We start from the raw sequence: 21612 nt of genomic DNA on the forward strand, positions 1-21612 counted from the left end.
GCACACTTTAAAACACGCCTTCTCTCAATCGTAGCTCATACCCAACTGAGTGCACCAAACAAGTGTAAAATTGTCATACACTGTTACTAAGGTTCAAGGCCACTCTCCCTGTATTGAAGATCCCTGCCTTTCCATTGGATGGCACTCAGCAGCAGCATTCACTGCATTTTATTTTTATCACAACAGGAAAGGCTCTGTGCCACACATTGCTTCTGGTATATGGCAATTTCTGTCAAATAAAAACATTACGGTGTGTCCTCATCTACTTTATTCACCGGATCTGGCATCATGCGACTTCTGGCTCTTCCCCAAAGTCAAAATGACCATGAAAGGAAAACATTTTGAATCAATTCAGGACATTGAGGCAGCCACAACAGCACAACTAAAGACACTCACAAAAGAGGACTTCCAGAACTGCTTCAGAAAGTGACAACAACAATGGGATAGTGTGTTCGAAGGGAGAGGGAATATTTTGAGGCAATGTGTCTTTTACTGTAATAATTTTTTTTTAATTTAAACTCTCACCATACTGTTTGATCATACCTGGTAGTTTCCCTGTTATTCACAGAAAAAAACAATAGCCTCCAAAACAGATTCCTTCAAATTACCTTTAGTCAGTAAAATCTTATAAAATTTGTTTTGATCCTTACTGAAAACCATTTCCAATGTCACTAAGGCAGACTGACTGAAACCAACATTTATCTGACTCACGTATTTCTCTTAAATTAGATGCATATTGAAAACTTAGATGGCCAATGGAAAACTTAGATGACCACTGGGGAAAAAATAAACAAGCTATATTATTAATCATTATCACTAATAGTCAGAAATGACCATTTAAAATTTTTCAATGTTAAACAAATGCAGTTGGGATACACACAAAGCAGGAAAATTTTTTTTGAAACAAATGTATTTTTCTTAATAATTTGATTCTTTTTTCTTTGTTAAATCTTTTTGAGTTAAATCAAGACTATCGTCTTTGTCAGAACAGAAGTTAAACTTATCCTGAAGGACATGTTTTTAGATATCTTACAGTACAAATGTAAAAATGATTTATAAACAATATCCCTGTGATTTTTTTTTCATTGAATGGCTCATTACAGTTTACAATCATACCATGTTTCCCCCCACTAGCAAGAATGCTAGTATCTTTAAATTTTCATTTTGTAGTTGATTGTCTAATGGAAGGGACCCACTACATTCCGCATTGGTCATTTTATAGCTGGAACACTGCACTGATTTCTGAGTAACATTCCCAGTGTAAAAGAAAACACATGTGCAGAAAGGGTGAAATACGGTGAATTTTCTTGAAATATATGATAATTGGAATTGGGAATTCTAGAGATATTAGAAAACATTAAACCCATCTTCAGATATATGAAATACTGTCATATGGAAGATGAAAACAAATTCAGTGTTTTGCTAGTTTCTAATCACTGCTCCAGAAGTAAAAGTTATTTTAATAGAAATTCCAAAATTTTTATTTGAATCAGGAGTTTTCAAATTATTTCCTAAACAAAATATCTGACACTCATGTGTACTTTGTTCCTGCATTATAATTCATATTTTTCTTCTTTTGAGAAGAATATCATATAATCATTATAAATACTCTATACAGAACTATGTCGAAAGTGTTAGTTCAGCTTAAATATATTTTGGTAATCAAGCAAAAGTAATAAAATGGGAAAGTTACAACCTAATTGCTATGTAAAATTAAAAATTGAAAAGAATGCTTTTGTAATAATTACTATTGCTCAATAAAGTTTATTGTTTAACCTGTAAAATGTAATTAATAATTACCTTGATGTTGTAAAAATGCCATACACTAGTGTTGTCCTTGGGTTATCCGTTTCAAGCAGAAACACATCCTCTAAAAAGGGAAAAATCATTCTTTTAAAAGTCCCAAATATTAACCGTATTTAAAAAAATTTACCCTAAGAAAATAATTTCAAGTATGAAAAGTACTATTCAAAAAGATATACTTGATGCATCATTATAATTTGAAAACCACTATTGAACTAAATGATAGGTGCATGGTAATGTAAATTAAATAAAATGTTATACAAACGCTAAAGGGATTTATGAAGACTGTAACCTATAGAAACCATGTTATTGAAATAATATTGAATGGAAAAGGCACAATGGTATATAATATAGACTAAAACCATGTAAACCTTAAACTATATACCAGAATACAATAAGATTACTAATGAGTGTCTCTGGTTAGCAGAGCTATAGAAATTTTCCTGTTTCTTCTCTTTTTCTGCATTTTCTAAATATCCTTTTATGATAACATATATATATATATATATATATATATATATATATATATAAAATTTAAAACCTGTTACAAATCTCAATTTCTGTTTGACCTAGGGTTAGAAGTTGAATCATGGAAGAAACTTTTTCACAGTGACTTTTATTCTTTATGCATAATAGGACTTATTTGGCTTATGGTCAAAGTTCCAAATGATATTTTTACTTAATAAATAATTCCTCTAACTACAAGAAGTTTAAAGTACACTAGAGCAAAAACAATGGTATAGATAATAAGGTACAGTAATAAATAACAGAACCCGGCAGTAAATTTCTGATAGAAAACCCCAATTAATAATCAATTGTCATAATTACAAGAAATGTCTGTTTTTAGCGACATAGTTGCAAATGAGATTTTTGCTAAGAAATCCAAAAAGCAAGGTATTTATTTTAAACTCACAATGAATTTAGGACCTCTTAAGTAATAAATTAATAACCACTAGCTTTTTCTTATGTTAACGAAGGCTGATACATCTAGCTTTCTCTAAAAAACAAGAAAGACTGAAATACCGTAAGTCACTGAAACATAAACATATGTTTAGTTGCAAAGAATATGGGGGGAAATAGTGAGTGATTAAGTTAGAACAGAAAATCATACTTAGTACTTCTATCTAGAAAATCTGACATAGAAATTTTTGTTGTTATGATCAACATAATGGCTTTTGAGAAGACCAACTATTTATTTCAGTTTATATAATTGTTAGAATCAGTAAATTTTTCCACATATAATACATTTTTATTGCTTACCCCCTCACCTGTCTCCCAATCTGAGAATAACCAGCATTTTACATTTTAATGAATTAAAGCAAAATAAAAGTCATTTCTAAATGGCACTTAGCATACTATAATGAGTACCAAGTTATTCTGATTAAAAAGAAAGCTGTTTCTTGGTAGAAAGGAATCATATTGTTAGTCCTTATTTGATCTGGAAAGTATAACTTTCCTCATGTCACACATGCTGAGAATATTTAGTCCCAGAGTCACCAGAAAGAACTAAGGATGGAGCACAAGTTTAACTCCTACTCTAACACTTTTTCATCTAACCTCTATTCTGTCCATTAACTGCAATAGTAAAAACATATAGCTGTATTCTCAAACGGATTTACAGACAGAATATTAACATTTAAATATATATATATATATATATATATACATATATATATATATATATATATATATGAAATACATATCCATTTTAGAAAAGCACAAACATCATTACTTATATATAAAGTATACAAGTACTTTTCTCTCTCACGTACACAAACACATACACACACATATTTTCATTCACACATCATGGTGACTTCAATGAACTAAATGTTTCAGCAGTGCATTCAGTGGCAAAACATTTAAGAAATACTTAAGGAAATTTATTAACAGTATCCAGATTATTAATTCAAATTGGCACATTGTTTATGCTGAAAACATCCATGTAAAATACATCCTCTAATGAGAGTGTCTTAAATTTTTTAAACTTTACAAACTCTCTTTCAAAAACATTTTTCAAATTCACATCCATGTACCTAATTCATCGAAGTGTGTTTCTGGGCCATCTTCATCAGTGACCGAGCACACCAGCCGTGCTTTCAAGAAGGTGGTCCACTTGTTGACAAGGCTACGCAGTCCGCCCGTGTCATTCTGAAACCATTTGTAAACACATTTCAGATTGTTTACATAAATATTGAAGTCTATTAACAACTCAACTTGGATTCGTATTGGGGGATTTGTTATAATCTTAAGGATCGAGATGTTAATCCCATTTGGATATCAATATTTAGAGGAATATTTACAATATTTTATATTACAAAATAGCCATAGGTTACACTACTAGCCTTCTACAGGATGGTATTAACTGAAAATGTTTCAAAAATGAATTCAATGAATATATGTCCTAAAGCTTTATAAATTTAACAATATATGGTATAAATAATCATAAAACATTATGGGAAATCCATAATTTAATTTGCCTTTTCCTGAGAACTCATTGTATCCAATATAAACATAAGTATTGTATACAGTGAAGCTTGCAGATTCTACTGTGGTCAGAAGAGTTGGTTTACACTTAACACCAAATGGTCACCAATAGTTCTATTTTTTCTCCTTCATTTGTCTGTTATCATTTACTCTTCAGTGTTCCTAATCAGATGCTTTAATATAAATATTTCTTATCCAGTGTAGGGAAAATGGCATTGGGATCATTCACAAATAGACTCTATTGATAAGCTACTGGTAAGCTCCTTGGCGTAGGTCTTGGTAATAATTTTTTAAATCTGACACTAAAAGCAAAGCAACAAAAACAAACAAGTGGGACTGCATCAAACTAAAAAGCTTCTGCAGAGCATTTTATTTCCATCAATAAAATGAAAAGGTAACCTACTAAATGGAAAAAAATAATTGTAAATCATGTATCTGATAAGTGGATAATATTCAAAATACATAAAGATCTCATACAACTCAACAGCCAAAAAAAAAATCGATTAAAAATGGATAGATGATCTCAAAGACATTTTCCCAAAGAAAACATACAGATGGCTAACAGGTTCATGAAAATATGCAGAACATCACTAATCATCAGGGAAATGCAAATCAAAACCACAATAAGCTATCACCTCGCACCTGTCAGAATGGCTATCATCAAAAAGACAAGAAATAACAAGTGTTAGCGAGGATGTAGAGTAAAGAGAACCCTTGTACACTGTTAGTGGTAATGTGAATTGAATTTGTGCAACCACTATGGAAAATAATATGGAGGTTCCTCAAAAAAAATAAAAATAGATCTACCATATGATCCAGCAATTCCACTTATACTTATCCAAAGAAAATGAAAACACTAATTTGAAATGATATATGCACCCCATGTCATGTTCACTACAACATTATTTACAGTAGCCAAGATAGTGTCCATCAACAAGTGAATGGATAAAGAGATATGGTACATATACACAATGGAATACTATTCAGCCATAAAAAGAATGGCATCTTGTTGTTTGTGACAACATGAATGGACCTCAAGGGCATTATGCTAAATGAAATAAGTCATACAGAGAAAGACAGATAGTGTATGATCTCTCTCATATATGGGATCAAAAACAAAAACGACAAAAAACAGCTCATAGATACAGAGAACAGATTGGAAGAGACAGGGTTAGAGGTGGAAAAAATGGGTGAACTTTTTCTTTGGTTTTAGTTTAAACTGAATTAAAAAAAAACAATATTAATACGTACAGGACATATTCTAGCAATCATGGAATGAATCTGTTTTGTGGTTCTGCTATTGTCAGTCAGTTTCTCTTTGAAGAAGAAGTAAATCTTAGCATCATTTGGGTCAGTTCCATCTGGGATAACGTGTGCATCCACAAACATAGGTTCTGAAAAAAAATACAAGGACTATACATATATACACACATATATATACATACACATGCACGCATGATGAAAATCCACCTACTGTTCAGGCAAGTAGACCACAGGCACATGCGTTCTCCATCCTTGATATAGAAAAATAATTTGATGTTCATAGGCAAAAAATCTCAAAGCAGTAAGTGTATTCAGTCTACATACCACATTTGGAATGTCAAGTGCCACAAAAATATAGTTATAATATGAAGCTCAAACTATTTTTCTGTCTTCAAAACATCCTGGAAGTTCAGTAAATGCAAAAAACTCTTTGTGCACCGGTGAGTTTTAAAAAATTGAAAAACGTTTCTACCATTTATTTCCCAGGGACTCTGATGGCCGTTTTATAGAAAGGAAAGTGTGGTTTTCAACCTAGTGCATAAAAAACGCAAATTCATCGAAGCAGACTGAGGAGTTGGGAGCCCAAGATCTAAAAACCACATTTTTCTTAAAACACAGCATATGAAATGAAGGGGAACTATTTCAAGCAAAAAATAATGAAGTCATTTGAAGACAGAGGGATTCCTTATTTCAAGCACAAAACAACCTTTGGGATATTCTATTTCCAGATGTACTGGAGGAATAATTTGAAGAAGTAAATGGACATCAATGCTTTCTTGTAGTCTAGCAGTCAAATAAGATGCTTAACTGAGGCGATTCATGCTTAACTGTGCAATGTTAAGCGAACTGCCAAATGTAGGGTGAGCTAGACATTTTCACAGGGTGAAATGACAAAGACATTGGTGGTTTCTTCCTCCTCTAAACAACAGAAACCGGATGGAATTGTGCATTGAAGTGAAATGAGCCCCTTTCCTGATGTGAAGTCCATGTGATCCCAAGAACTGGAAGCAGCCAAATACCAGTAATCACAAAATTATTATATCTGTGATTTCCATTATCAGTCAAACTATGAAAAAATAATGTATACCAGTTTTATAATTTTAGAATCTACGTATAAAACAAATAGAAGTGTCTGACTATACTGTATTCATTATATGTGTCATAAGTTTAGAAAAAAAATCAGATTTGGCATTGTTAAAATATGCAAGCAAGCTAAATGAATAAATGGCATAAATGGTAATACGTTACAATTAAACAACTGGAGAAGTTTCTTGTATATGGGCATGCATGATGAATACTACTGTCATTTTTATTTATTTATATATCCTATGATAACTGCATGATGCTTAATGAAAGAATATGAGCTGGACTGTTTCAATCATTTATCTTAAATATTTAAAATCATAAAGTACAGAACTGTTACTCAGCTCATGGCCTGGCATTGTAATTTTTTAACTATTTTAACCTAATTTGCATTATGGAATTAAACAAATTAACATAAAGCATGATTCTCAAAAAAAAATGCACAAAATGTTTTCTTACCACTTAGCCATTTGGAATTGTGTTGATCAGTTCTGACTGCATTCCTCTTAGTTAAACTTCGAAAAATGGCAGCATCTGTCCCCATGAAATCTATATACATTGCAGAAAAAAGCTCCTCATCTATGAAAAAGAAAATGTCAACACAATTGTAAATGTTTTTTAAGGCTATTTTAAAAACCAAGGAGAACCTGCTTATTAGATCATCCCACATATTACAGTGTTTATAAGTATTGTTTTTTGTTTTTAATTTTATTGGGGAATTGGGGGAGGGGAACAGCGTTAGGGAATTGGAGAAGGGGACCAGCCAAGTTGTTGTTCTTCAGTCTTCATTGTGGAGGGCGCCAGTCGCCATCTGGCTGCCCGAAGGCAGCTCATGGCCTCTAAGCTTGAGGTGCTGTGTTACAATCTTAATTGCGGGTGGGCGTAGCCACCATCCCATGCGAGAGTCGAAGCAGCAGCCTTGTTGTTAAGACCACACGCTCTATTCACTGAGCTATCCGGGTGGCAGCTCAGTTCAAGGTGCCAAGTTCAGTCTTAGTTGCAGGTGGGCGTAGCCACCATTCCATGCGGGTGTCAAACCCGGCAGCCTTGTTAAGAGCGCACGCTCTATCCACTGAGCCATCCGGGAGGCAGCTCAGCTCAAGGTGCCAAGTTCAGTCCTAGTTGTGGGTGGGTGTAGCCCACCATCAAAAAGGCAATCTTGTTGTTACACCAGCTGAGCCATCCTGCCACCTGTTGGCAGCTCAGCAACAGCTCAGCTCGGGCCCAGCGTCACTGTCCCATGTGGGAATTGAACCGCAGTCCCTGTTGCTCAGAGTTTGCGGTCTTAAGCCAACTCTTAACCAACTGCGCCACTCGGTCGGCCCCTATAATTATTAATTGGTTTACACTGTCCACCAAAAAAAAAACTTGGATAAAGTTTAATCTGGCCTCATTATTGCCTGTATGATTAGCAAAACAACTTTATTCTACATAGAAATAAAAATCCTCTGTCTGTACCTAATTATACTAAATACCTTTGTTTATACAGTGTGTATCAGAAATGTCAGAAATAATATGTGTAAAAGATAAGAAAATGGCTTATTACTTTTTTTTAATAAATAAAAAATACTGTAAGAGTCAGAAAACGGTTTCTACTTTAGGCAGTAATTAACAAACTGGGAATTCAGGCTAAGTCATTTAGTACTCTGAAACTGTCTTGTCATTAGTAAAATATGAAAATTCAATCATGATCTCAAAATTTCTCACCACATATTGAAAATTCTATGATTTTAGTGAATAAATTAAAAATAACAGTTTTTAGTATCATTTCATGACAGAGGCAACATTAAAATTGTCGAGATGCTATTAATGATAAAATAATTTCATCATTAAAAGTATATGTTTTGATTTTTAGTGCTAGAAGGTTTCTGTAAGGTAAACAAACTGCTACTTTTTCAATTGTAACACATAGCCTGTTAATATTATGTTAATAAAATAGTATTAATAAGCCACACATGGCTTAACATATTAATCCACAAAAAAAAAACAGAGTGCAGAAACAAGATATTTTAAAATTAAATGATCATTAATGGCAGAATCAGATATTTTTATCTATCTATCTATCTATCTATCTATCTATCTATCTATCTATCTATATAATGTTTAACATTTAGCTTATTCGTTAAGATCTACATTAACTTTTACCCTAGTAAGGAGAGTAAGCAGTGAATTGGTATATGTGACCTTAGAGTATAAAACAGTAGTTAAATGCCTATTTACAAAAGAATAAAATCAATCAGGTCTGGACCACTGAACCACCACACAGCTGTGTTCTTTGACTGATGCTCTAGAATTACTCCCTGGCTACCTTCAGACTGTGGTCCTTTGGGCAGGACTGGAACATTCTGAAGCACTCTAAGCTCACTGTTGAGTAAGAAGCAACACCAGTTGGCTGAGGGCAGAATGGACAATGGAATGTCTTTCATACATGCTCACCAGGTAAGGAGCTGGACCCCTACCAGTTAGCAAGTGGCTAACAGCAGGCGTTGTGTTGCCCAGTTCTGCTTCCTAGGAGAGGTCTAAAGCCCATGGGAACAGTCTTATAGGGAGATGAAAATATGCATGAAAGCATTTTGAGAAGTTTAGCTTCTTAAAGATTCTGTGAATAGTTATGAAGTTAAAAATTCTGTGAGCAGTTATGAATACATAAATATTCTGTAGATACAGTGGTTGTTAAATGAAGATCAGTTTGTAATTAACTATTTTACTCCAGTATAATTTTGTTATACCAAAACACCCCCAAAACCGTGGGTTACAAATTCCTGTTATTTGAGAGATTCATTAGCACAGCTATAAATGATCATATCTGTTTCCAGGAAGGAAAAGGACACTCAGAGGATGGAGTACGGAGAAGAGGCCTGATTCCAATCCTACTGCATACGACCTGGTTAGTTATGTCGTAAATGACAAAATCCTACATGTGTGACTGACCTCATTTTCTGTCTTGAATTCTCAGTAATGTTAATAAGAAGTTAGAAATAATAAAGTTTCTGCTTTTTTTGTATAAAAAATATTAAGTAATGTCACTTTGGAAAGAATTTTATTTGAGAGTAGGGTATATTATTTTCAGAATTTCTTTGTAGGATTTATTCAAAGATAAAGTTGGGCCTATTAACTTGAATCTAAAACTTTAGTTTTCCAGTTGCACTTGAACTGACCAGCAAAACCTCATGAGGCTGTTGATAAGCTCTTTAAGAGATACAATCTGACTTCTTTGTTGTGCTACAACAATGACTAAAAGTAGCACAAGAACACTCAATTTGCACATTGGGTTAAATGCCACACTGCATGGTGAAATTTGGAATTTTAATTCTCAACGGCACTTTAATGGATAGAAATATTTTAACCAATCTGTGTTATTTAGGCCATTTCAGATGAACAGAAATGATAAAGCACTATATGCCAAAGTGAAATTACTACACAAATCTACTATGCAATATTGGAGACAATATTGGAGAGTTTATTTTATAGGGATAATCACTAGAACAATTAAAATGATAAAAAAAAAGCTTATAAAGCTTCCTGCTTTTTGGTTTCATTTTTTAAGTGAAGCAAATTGTTTAATGACTTTCATTGTCAGTGTCAATTGTAATGTTAATTAAAACATTAAAAGGTAGTATAGGAACATGAGCATAGGAATTGAAGTCTCAGGTCCTTGAAAAATGAAGGCCAATAATTAACTTTAATTTGTAAAAAATAAAAAATCTAATTCTCTGAGGGAAAAATCATTAAATGGTTTATCACAATTTAACAGAAAGATTCATAATGTCTTGTTATAATTCTTTTTTGTTCTAAGCAATATTTGAAGAGATAAAACTCCAGTATTAGTGATAATGGATCTTTTAGGTTTATTTTAATAGCATTTAACTTGAAATAAATGAAAACTCTATATACCGGGGGTGCCAAAAAATGTATACAAGTGGACACTTTGGTTAGTGTTGCTCAAGCACTAGTTCTCCATAATCAGAAATGTCTGGATGCTGATGTAACCACTTTGGGCACTTCTTGTAATTACAGAAGTCAAATGTGATTTGCATTCATCTTTTGTTATTGGTGTCTATTGAGTATTACAATTTTAATACAGTTTTCCCCTTTCTTAAAATGTGTATACATTTTTATATATAACATATAACTTTCTACAGGTGAATAAAATTTCCTTCCTAATAAAGAAAAGACTTCCAAGACACTGCTTCTATTAAGTAAAATTTAGAAACTTGTCTGAAAACCCTGCATCAGATATATTTGGATACCTTGTGGTTTCAAAGCTTTCTAATTTTTTGTCCTAAAGATATGCTTTTATCTCCTCCCTGCCCAATTTGAATGACCATATGGAAATAATTCACTGGATAACTTCCAAGCTCCCATTTTAGTCAGTGCTGGATATACCTGTCTTAATTTAGTTTCCAGATATGGGACAGAAAAGAAGGGTTACCTCTTTATGAACAAAGCAAAGCATTTTGAACATAATAATTATTTTTCCACATGTTCTATTGTCAAATGACGTAATGTTACCACTGGCAATACACAGAAAAAACAAAGAGGAAAAAGCACCTGCTGTATAGTCAACACTGAAATCCAAGATTTGTCTTGACAGTGAATTCATGTTAAATCAGACATATTCTAGAAGTATCTTAATTGACCAGAAAATAGTATCTTTCAAGTGAGTTATAGAAAGGCATATGATGATCAGGACTCAAAGACATTGATTTGTCAATGTAACAGCAGCAAGCAATTGGGCCTGCTTCTTAACTGATATATTTTATGGAAAATGAGAAAATAAAAAAGTGACTTTATTATCACTTTTTATTTAATATAGCAACTTCTAGACAATCCAAAGAGAATGTATTGGCTAACACATGAACTTTGTTATTCTTTCATTTGAAAGAAAAACCATTTTTAATCATTTGCAAATGATTACTAAAACATGAGAAAAAGTGGGTATATTTAATTCTAGAAAAATAACTACAGAAAACATTGAAAATTATAATATATATTTATATATATATATATATATATATATATATATATATATACAGATTTTTTTTCTACATTATTGACTTGCTCTAGGAATTATAGTAGTTGTTAAATGAAAAAATACATGCTTATTATTTAATCTTAAATATTCCTGGAAATGAGATACTAAAATTTCTATTTCTCAGCACGTAATTTTCTTCCTATTATTTTATTCATGCAATTATCAAAAATGACATGCCATGTCACCAATTTACGGTCCTTAGTTTCCTTTGTATTTTATATGTAGCCAATCCCTCTTTCACTTTCCACTTACTGATCATAACAGATACTGTGTTCACATTGGGGTTGAAAGAGCAGCGTCCTTTTCCAGATTCACACTTGGAGTCAATCATGAAAACTTGATCCTTTATTATAGATAAAATTGAAAAATATAGTAACAATGAATAACTTTATATTCAGTTAACCAATTGTTCTTTAGTAAAACAAAGCACCATTATAAATAATAAGCTGTCGGCTTGATTACTTAATGCCTTCCCAATTTATTATATTAAGACTTTCCTGGCCCATATAAAGAATCCATTTATAAATTGCAAGCTAACCTCAGCAGGTCGAATTCTCATCCTATTACATTTCCCATAAAGCTGATCCATCAAGTTTTCTTCAAATCAACATCAGTAAAAACCACTTGGAAATCAAGGATTATTGTAAACCTGAACTAGATAAATTGGACATTGACCAAATGCAGAAAATTGTCCACAGAGGCATGATGTGTATAGGATTACAATATTTCCAAAAACAATCAAGACTTTTTTAAATACAAAATTTTGTTTCCACTTAATTTTGTTCTATAAAGCATTACACTAGATTCAACACAATAATTCATAATTTAGATAAAAATGCTCTATTTCCTCATTCATTTATTTACTTAACAAAAATATACTGAGCATCTACTATGTGCAAGGCATTGACAAAACATTTGGGGCCCAGAAAACAAAGTAAGACAAAAATCTTTAACCTCAAGTAATTTATAACATGATGATGGCAAATATAAATACGTAAATATAGAATATAAAGAGAATTAATACATGAAATATAGAGTATGTTTGATGGTGTTCAGTGCTTAAGAGAAATATTAAGCAGGGAATGGGACTAGGAAAGCCCAAGGATTACGGGCAATGGGTTCAATATGAAATATAATGATCAGTGTAGCCTCACTGAGAAGGAACTTTTTGATTGTATATTTATATTTATCTTTTTCTTATGTAAGTTAAATTAGTAAAAGCTACTGCTAAAATGCTATGAAAAAAATTGCTGGTTGCATTAGATGATGGAGGACCTTAATCATCAAGCTAAGGTTTTTCAAAATTATCCTGAAAGGAATGTCAGCTCAATTTTTTTCGCTATGGAAATAAAAAGATCAAAATGCTGCTTTTAGAAAAGTGGGCCTTACCTTGTGCTTTAAGAAGATTGAGAGTGGCAGCTATAAAAACAGACACTGGATTCAAGAAAATAGATTTGTTTTCAATTGTAGTAGTCCAGGAATTAGGTAATAATCAACTGACAAACCAGGATGTCAGAGGTCATGGCAAGAGCAGTAAAAATGCAAGAGAATTTGTAAAGTGAAAATCAGCAGAGCTTGGCATTCAATTACAAATTGAATGTAGTTCGGGAAGATGAAGAAAACAAGGATGATTCTGAAGTTTTGAATCCTTAAAGAAAATAAAACTAGTTTTTTTTTGTTTTATTGAATTTGACGTATTGGCAGGACATCCCTGAAGCAATAGGGATGCATAGAGCTTAAAAAGAATCACAGTATTACAGCCTGGAAAGGTCCTACAACAGGATCCTCTTCGATGAATTAACTCTACAGATGAGGAAAATAGGACTTGTCTGAGATCATATTGCAAAACAGTGCATTGACAAAAGCAAAATTAAAATCCAGTCCCCTGGCTCATAGCTACATCTGGTTTGTAAAAGGTCATCATTTATATAATGACTAAACTAAATAAATAATGATAAACTTGAGGCAAACCAATAAAATTAGTAAGCCTGTTTGTGATTCTTTAGTCAGCAACATACGTAGGTTTGACTAAAAAAGTGAGAGTTGGCACTGCAGGAATTGGTGAGATGGCTTAGCTACCACTTCCTCTCCACTGACCTACTCCGGCATCGCACAACATCCCTGTACTTACACAGTTATAGTCTAGATCTTGCCATCACCAGGCAGAGATGTGGTCCACCTGAATAATCAGTAATTCAAGCACCCTGCAATGCTTCTTTGATCTCCTAGAAACCCTATTTTTTCCAGTTCATCAGCTTTCTCTCTTCTTGGCTTCCTTAGTAACTAATTTAGATTCCATACTTTTTAATTTCAGTATTTTTTTTGCATAGTTATTAAGTTGCTTGAATCTGTGATATTTTCATTTCATCCACAGCCTGGAAGGACACATCTATCTACATTCTCCATACTTGCCTCCAAATTTCTTAAGAATTTTTCAGGTGATCCAACAAGGTAAATTCAACAAAGTATAGATTTGTGATCACGAACCCAAAATGAACCCTATATACTGCTCAGCAACCTTTCAAGGACTCTGTCAACTGGTTCTTCTATTAATAATTTCAAACCATTGCCCCTTTAGTCAAATCTCCTAACTTATTCTCCGCTCATATGATTGATAATTATGTTGCTGAGGAAGTGAAGCCCTTAAATGAGACATCTTCATGTTCTGACCAGCAAACACATAAATACGTGTATATGTACACTGATACATCCACTAATACACGAGAGGAACTATTTCTCCTTAAGGCCAATTGTTCTACCAAGGCTTTGGATTTCATCTGATCCAGTCTTATTAGGCATATTATATTTTCCATTATGCCTCTTCTTCTTTGATTTTATTAATTGGATCCTTTACCTCATCATTTCAACAATCCCTTCAGCTCCTACACATTACTCTCCTTCAGAGTCATGTTTTTTAAATAACTACATATACTCATCATCACTTCCTGACTTCTTTCTTCTCAATGCATTCAATTAGGCATTCAACCTCAATTGTTCTATTGAACCCCTTTTTGATAAGATCCTTAATGACAATCATGCTACACATTCAGTGCTTATTTTTCAGGCTTCATCTTACTTGGATTCCCAGTGGTACTAGAGATTGTGGCCTACTTCTATCTTTTTAAATGACTTATTTTTAGTCCCAGAACCAACACACTCTTGTTTCCCATCCCCTTACTTCTCTGGCTATTTCTTTTTAGTATTGTTTGAAGGTCCCTTTTCCTCCACCTGACAACTAACGTTAGGAGATCCTCAGGTCTCAATCACAGCCTCTCTTTTCACACTATACTCTCCAAGTCTAGCTGAACCAAAGCCCTACAAATATAAACATACAAAAGAAGCTACCTCAAGACTGGTAGAAGAGGCAGAGAAATAGAAAGGGCTAGTCCCACACCCATGTGTGACAATTAAGAATTGGGAGGGACATCTTGGTTGCAGAGGTACCCCCTGGAAAAGTGATGGGTCCCAGCCCCTTACCAGGCTCCCCAGTCCAGGGCCAGTGCCAGGGAGAGAAGTCCCCATAACTTCTGGTTGTGCAAACCAGTGGAGATTGTGGCTGGTCTTCTTAAAGGGACTGCACACGAATTTACTTGCTGATGGACTCACTCACTGTGAGCTCCAGGGCTGGGGTAGCAGCTCAAAAGGTGCTGGGGAGAAACTGAATTGTCTGGTTACAGGGCAAGAACTGGAGGTGTAGCTTCCTCCTGGGTGGGAGCCATTATTTCTTTGTTGAGCTCTCCCCCCTCCCTACCTGCAGACACAGGCAGACACGATAATATCTCAGTCTCTATCAAACTGGATAACACCTTTTGTTCCCCACCCTAGTGATTCCTGGAGATCTCATCTCACCCAACTTTCAGGCACATCCAAGCCATTTCCAGTGGCTTTTCTGTATAAATGGCCTGCCTTGGCTCATGCTGCAGACATTCCTAAAATCTCTCAAAAGTTCACAAAACCCAAACTAGCAGTATCTGATTTTGGTGTATCATGTACCTCTGACTGAACAGCCCTAAGTCCAGCCCTAGTGACAGCCAGCCTCACTTCAGAGGCAGATTGGCCACTCAAGGCACCTGTAAGTCCAGTGTCGAAGAAAATCATCAGTGTATTGCTTTGTAGCTCATACCTGGTGGCCCCAGGCAGAGCACAGGCTGCGGCTAAACTTGGCCTGAAGTGGGTTTCATCCTAGGAGAACCCAGGGCTGGTACATGTGGTGATCAGCTTCGGACCAAGCTGGAGCAACACCTGGCCACCTCCAAGAATGACACAACCAAAGGGCAGACGGGGAAGGCATCAGGGCCCCGCTAAAGTGAACCCTGATCTGAACAGTCAGCCCCTGCACCACAGTTCCTCCACTGTAGTCACAGATAGTCCTCATAACCAATCAGCCTGAGGGTCAGTCATTCCCATTGATGTGCAAACAGCAATCAAGTCTTGTAAACTACAACAGGAGAGCACACACAGCCCATATAAGAAACATACCTGAAGCACCTGGCTCTTGTGACCAGGGAGACTGCACCACTGGGTTCTTATCTAACGCAGTCCTATCTAATGATAGGAACAAACACAAGGAGGCAGTCAAAATGGGGAGACAAAGAAACATGTCCCAAATGAAAGAACAGAACAAAGCTCCAGAAAAAGAACTAAACAAAATGGGAGACAAGCAATCTACTAGATATAAAGTTCAAAACACTGGTTATAAGGATGCTCAGTGATCTCAGGGAGAACTTCACTAGAGACAGGAAACATAAAAACGGAGATAGACAACATAAAAAAGAACCAGTCAGAAATAAAGAATACAATAACTAAAATGAAGAATACATTAGAGAGAATCAACAGTAGATTAGATGAACAGAGGATCAAACCAGTGATTTAGAATATAAGGTAGCAGAAAGCACCCAATCAGAACGGAAACATTTTTAAAAATGAGGAGAGTTTAATGGGCCTCTGGAAGAATATCAAGTGTATCAACATTCACATTATAGGGACACCAGAAGGAGAAGAGAGACAGCAAGGATTTGAACATCTATTTGAATAAAATAATGATGGAAAACGTTCATGGTAAAGGTAATAGGTATAAAAGCTCAGAAAGCACAGAGTCCCAAACGAGATGTATGCAAAGAAGCCCAAACTAAGACACATCATAATTAAAATGCCGAAGGTCAAAGACGATGAAAAGAATCCTAAAAGCAGCATGAGAAAAGCAGTTAGTTACCTACAAAGGACCTCCCATAAGACTATTAGCTGGATTTCTCAACGGAAACTTTGCAGGCCAGAAGGGATTGGCAGGAAATTTTCATAGTGATGAAAAGTAAAGACCTACAACCAAGATTACTTTACCCAGCAAGGCTATCATTTAGAATTGAAGGACAGATAAGGAGCTTCCTTCCCAGACAAGAAAACGCTAAAGGAGTTCATCACCACCAAACCAGTATTACAAGAAATCTTAGAGGGTCTTCTTTAAGAAGAAGAAGAGAACAAAGATCAAAAATGTGAAAAATAAAATGGCAATAACTACATATCTATCAACTTTAAGTGTAAATGGATTAAATGCTCCAATCAAAAGATAGGGTGGCTGAATGGATAAGAAAATAAGACTCTTACATATGCTGCCTATAAGAGACTCACTTGAGATCAAAAGACACACACAGGCTGAAAGTAAAGAGATGGGGAAAAGATTACTTCATGAAAATGGGAACACAAGAAAACCCTAGAAAAAATACCTGAGGCAGCAATACTTATGCCAGACAAAACAAACTTTAAAATAAAGGGTATAACAAAAGACAAAGAAGGACCCGGTAATCCCACTTCAGGGTATTTATTCTAAGAAACCCAAAACACTACTTCGAGGGTATGTGTGCATCTATATGTTGATTGCAGCACTGTTTCAATGGCCAAGATGTGGAGACAGCCTGGGTGTCCATCAATGGACGAATACATAAAAAAGAGGTGGTACATATATACAATGGCCATGAATGGGAATGGGTTCTTGCCATATGCAGCAGCATGGATGGACCTGGAGGGTATTGTGCTGAGTGGAGTGTAAGACAGAGAAAGACAGGTGCAATGTGACTTTGCTTACATGTGGAATCTAAAGAACAAAATAAATAAAGTAGAAACAAACTCATAGATACAGAGAACATTTTGAGGGTTGCCAGATGGGAAACGGGTTCGGGGTGAGTGAGAAAGGGAAGGGATTAATAAATATAAATTGGTTGTTACACAGTAGTCATGAGGATGTAGGGTATAGCATAAGGAATTAGTAATACAGTCAACAATATTGTAATGACTATGTACAGTATCAGATGAGTACTAGATTTACTGAGGTGATATACTGGTAGAGGGTTGGGGGTAAAGTGAAAAAGGTGAAGGGATTAAAAAGTACAAATTAATAGTAACAAAATAATCATGGGGATGTAAAGTAAAGCATAGAGAATATAGTCAATAATATGATAATAGCTATGCATAGTGCCAGGTGGGTACTAGACTAGTGGGGGGATCACTTCTTAAATTATATAAATGTCTAATCACTATGCTGTACACCAAAAATTAATATAAAATAATACTGAATGTCTTGGGCCAGCAGAGAGGCACGTTGGTTAAGAGCTGGCTTAGGACGCCAGCTCTGAGCAGCAGGGCCCCGGTTCGGATCCTACATGAGGGCCAGTGACACTGCGCCCTCTACAGCTAAGATGGTGAACAACAGCTCGACCTGGAGCTGGGCTGCCGTCAGTCGCCAGTGATGGTGTAGGCTGCAGCCCTGCTACAGTGGGTTGCCATAAGCTACCGTGTGTGGCCGGCAGCCAGCGTGAGTGGCCAGCAGCCGTTGTGAACTGCCAAGAGCTGCCGTGAGTGGTCGTTCAGAGGCCGGTGACCGATCTGCCTTACCGGGGAAGAGCGCAATGATAACACCAACATGGGCCAGTGAAGCGATGTCCTCCACAACTAGACTGAAGAAGAAAAGGCCAGCAACTTGTCTGTTCCCCTTCCCCTGATTCCCCAGTGCTGTTTCCTCCCCTAACTCCCCAATAAAATCTTAAAAAAATAAAAAATAAAAATAAATAAAATAAAATACTAAATGTCTAAATAAATGTAAAAAAAATAAATTTAAACAAAGAATAAACTGCACATTTATAAAACCTAACAAATAAACATTACAAATTCCACTAAAAAGGAAATAATTTTAATTAATGGTGGGACTGAAAGATTAAAATGGTTTAATAAAGACATGAAAAATAGAAATATAAAAGATTTAAGTACAGCCTACTCCTCTGAGAGGTTTTGTGATGCAGTCAAGAAAAAGGAAGGAGACGAGTCTAAAATAGTCACTGATCCAAGTTAACAATTTTAAGGAAAGAAAACATAATCCTATTTTTCAAAAGACAAAAAGTAAATATAGAGGAAAGGGAAAGAAGATATAAAACAGAGAAATGAAGGTTATTAATCAAAAAACATTACTGATAAGAAATGGGCACAGCTTTTCTTCTGACAAGAGGAAGGCTACAAAAAGATGCATAAACAGAAAAGTTTGTCACTAATTTGCCTCAAAAGCCCAGGAAATAATTTGGATGTCTGTGATATTCTTGGTCAGTCAAAGGTAAGGTTACCTGCTTAATAAGGTCAGGGGCTTAAATGGTTTTTGATTGTTAGAACTGTTGTTATGGAGACTTCTAATAAAATCAACCAGCAATAAGGTGTGGCACCACTATTCCAAGAATGTGCATCAAAATTGAACAATAATTGTTTTTTTATTAATGTTTTATGCTTTACCTTCTTCCAGAAACAAGACAAAGAATAAAGACAGTGGATGGAAGAGACAAACCAGTTAGGGAATGATGCAGCAGGGATTGTAGGCTCTTCGGACGAGCACCACTGAAATGCTCTAGGAAAGCTCTGAATCAGACTCACAGAATAAGAGCAGAGTTACAGGGTATAATGAACGTGTGTGTTGTTCCAGAAGCAAAGTAGGCCCATAAGGTGTTCTCTGAGAACCAATGAATCGCTATTTGACAGGCAGATAAAAGGTGGTGGGCATTATCTCAGAAATAATACTGAATAATGAATGAGTATTCCACCCTAAATTGGTTTACGTTCAAACTGGTTACAAATACATGAAAATGACATATCTTAGTACTAACACAGGGTGTTAACAGTGAGTATTATCTCTGGACATTACAAAATACAATGTGAGCGATGAATAAGAAGGAGAATTCTTTCAAACTACAACTTTCTCCGTCATGTGATCATGTTATGCTTGGGGACCTTTTATCCTACAGGAAATAAATACATTAGGTGGTTGATAAAACTCTATTCTATATTTAGTACAGACATGTATATAAATATAGTGTTATGATGAAACCCCTTGACTACCAAGCAAAACATATAAAGCGTAAAATTCATAACCCTTTTCATTCTAAAATTGGCTTTTAAAATGTTCACATATTATTTGAAGAGATTAATTAATGGAAATGCTTTCCCTTTGAAACACATCTTTTGAAGTGAGACTAAAGTAGTTCATATTTAGTAAAGTGATTAAAATGTATTCCATGCTGGTTCTCCAAAGGAGATTATGTTTTGGACCAACTTTCCAATTAAAGCCTTGACGTGCATAGTGGGCAATTTGTACATGGGAGAATGACTTCGTTGGAAATCTGGGCCCTGAAAATGGCTATGCTATTGTTGGCCTGTACTGTGGCTGCACAGTCTTCAGCGGAGTGTCTGACAGATTGCAGACGTCTGGAGCAGTAGTTTATTTAATCAATTGATCACAGGCATGTGGTTCTAATGACAAGCTCAATACAGCCAACTGTACTCCTCCAAGAAGCATAGCTTTCCATTTCTTTAAGAATTTTAATACTTCACATCGTGAACTACTTGGAAATGTCTCAATATGGGGTTAAATTATATCTACTCAGTTATTTCTAAATGACTTTTTATTCACCAAAATATATACATGATTAAATTACATGTCTGAAAAAATTTAACAATAAAGGAATATAGAGAGAATCATTGTTCAATTACATTAGTACTAACGTAGATGAATGCTTCTTAAAGGGAAATACACTTAATAAGGTGTATCAGTAGCAATATTTAATTTGTTTATGATTCTAATCTGTAAAATTAAATTAAGACATGATTTAAGAATTGGACTTTCTAGATTTAAGTTGCGTAATGAAACCAAAGAAAAGTAATTTGAAAGAGTTCAGTTTTTAAAATACTTATATTAAGTAAAACAATATGGTTGGCTAAAAGAATGAAGAAAAACTCCTTTGGTTTAATGAATAGTTTCCTTAGTAATTGTGAATGGGGATAAACACAATCTGAAATATTACAGGTGAAGTTGAACCAGCCATATAGTTGATGATACATTAGCTATACATTTAGTGTAGCACATGTTTTTGTTCATAGAACGCCAAATCATTTTAACCAATGTAAGAATTAGGCTAGAATACCCTAGTGAAAACCAACGTTGGTCTAAATGAAAGTATGACATAATAATTATATAAAGTTCTTTCCAGCAAAGGCACTTGGCATCCTGGTTTACAAGTCTCTGTGTATCTCATAAAAGATTACCAAATTCTAAAGATAAATAAGAAATTACTTAAAATAAATATGAGAAAGTGAGCTTATACTATATTTCTATAATTTGAAGCAAATATTATCAATATTTTACATTTTAAGTAATTATGAAATTACACCATTGTTTTTCCCTTTATATTTTTCAGATTTCCCACTCAGAAATATATATACTGGGGGTGCCAAAAAAGAGGGTACCAAAAAAATGTATATACATCTTAGGAGATGTTAACACTTTGGTCACCATTGCTCAAGTAGTAAGTAGTTCACTGTAATCAGAGCATCTGGACGCTGATGGTAACCACTTTGAGACCTCTTGTAATTGCAAAAGTCAAAAGTGACTTGTATTCCTCTTTTGTTATCGGTAT

General features: G+C 34.7%; 1 protein-coding gene across 1 annotated transcript in view; it reads right to left on the bottom strand.

Moving 5' to 3' along the window:
• The window catches only part of SEMA3C (semaphorin 3C), a 183465-nt gene that overhangs the window by 59089 nt on the left and 102764 nt on the right, over positions 1-21612 (bottom strand). The window contains exons 6-10 of the mRNA XM_019661576.1: positions 11924-12014; positions 7096-7215; positions 5542-5684; positions 3840-3954; positions 1801-1870 (exon numbers count right to left, since the gene is read on the bottom strand). Of these exons, the coding sequence (XP_019517121.1) occupies positions 1801-1870; positions 3840-3954; positions 5542-5684; positions 7096-7215; positions 11924-12014 (539 nt within the window). The remainder of the gene's footprint in view (positions 1-1800; positions 1871-3839; positions 3955-5541; positions 5685-7095; positions 7216-11923; positions 12015-21612) is intronic.

The sequence above is a fragment of the Hipposideros armiger genome, unplaced genomic scaffold (assembly GCF_001890085.2).
Source record: "Hipposideros armiger isolate ML-2016 unplaced genomic scaffold, ASM189008v1 scaffold_354, whole genome shotgun sequence".
Lineage (NCBI taxonomy): Eukaryota > Metazoa > Chordata > Mammalia > Chiroptera > Hipposideridae > Hipposideros > Hipposideros armiger.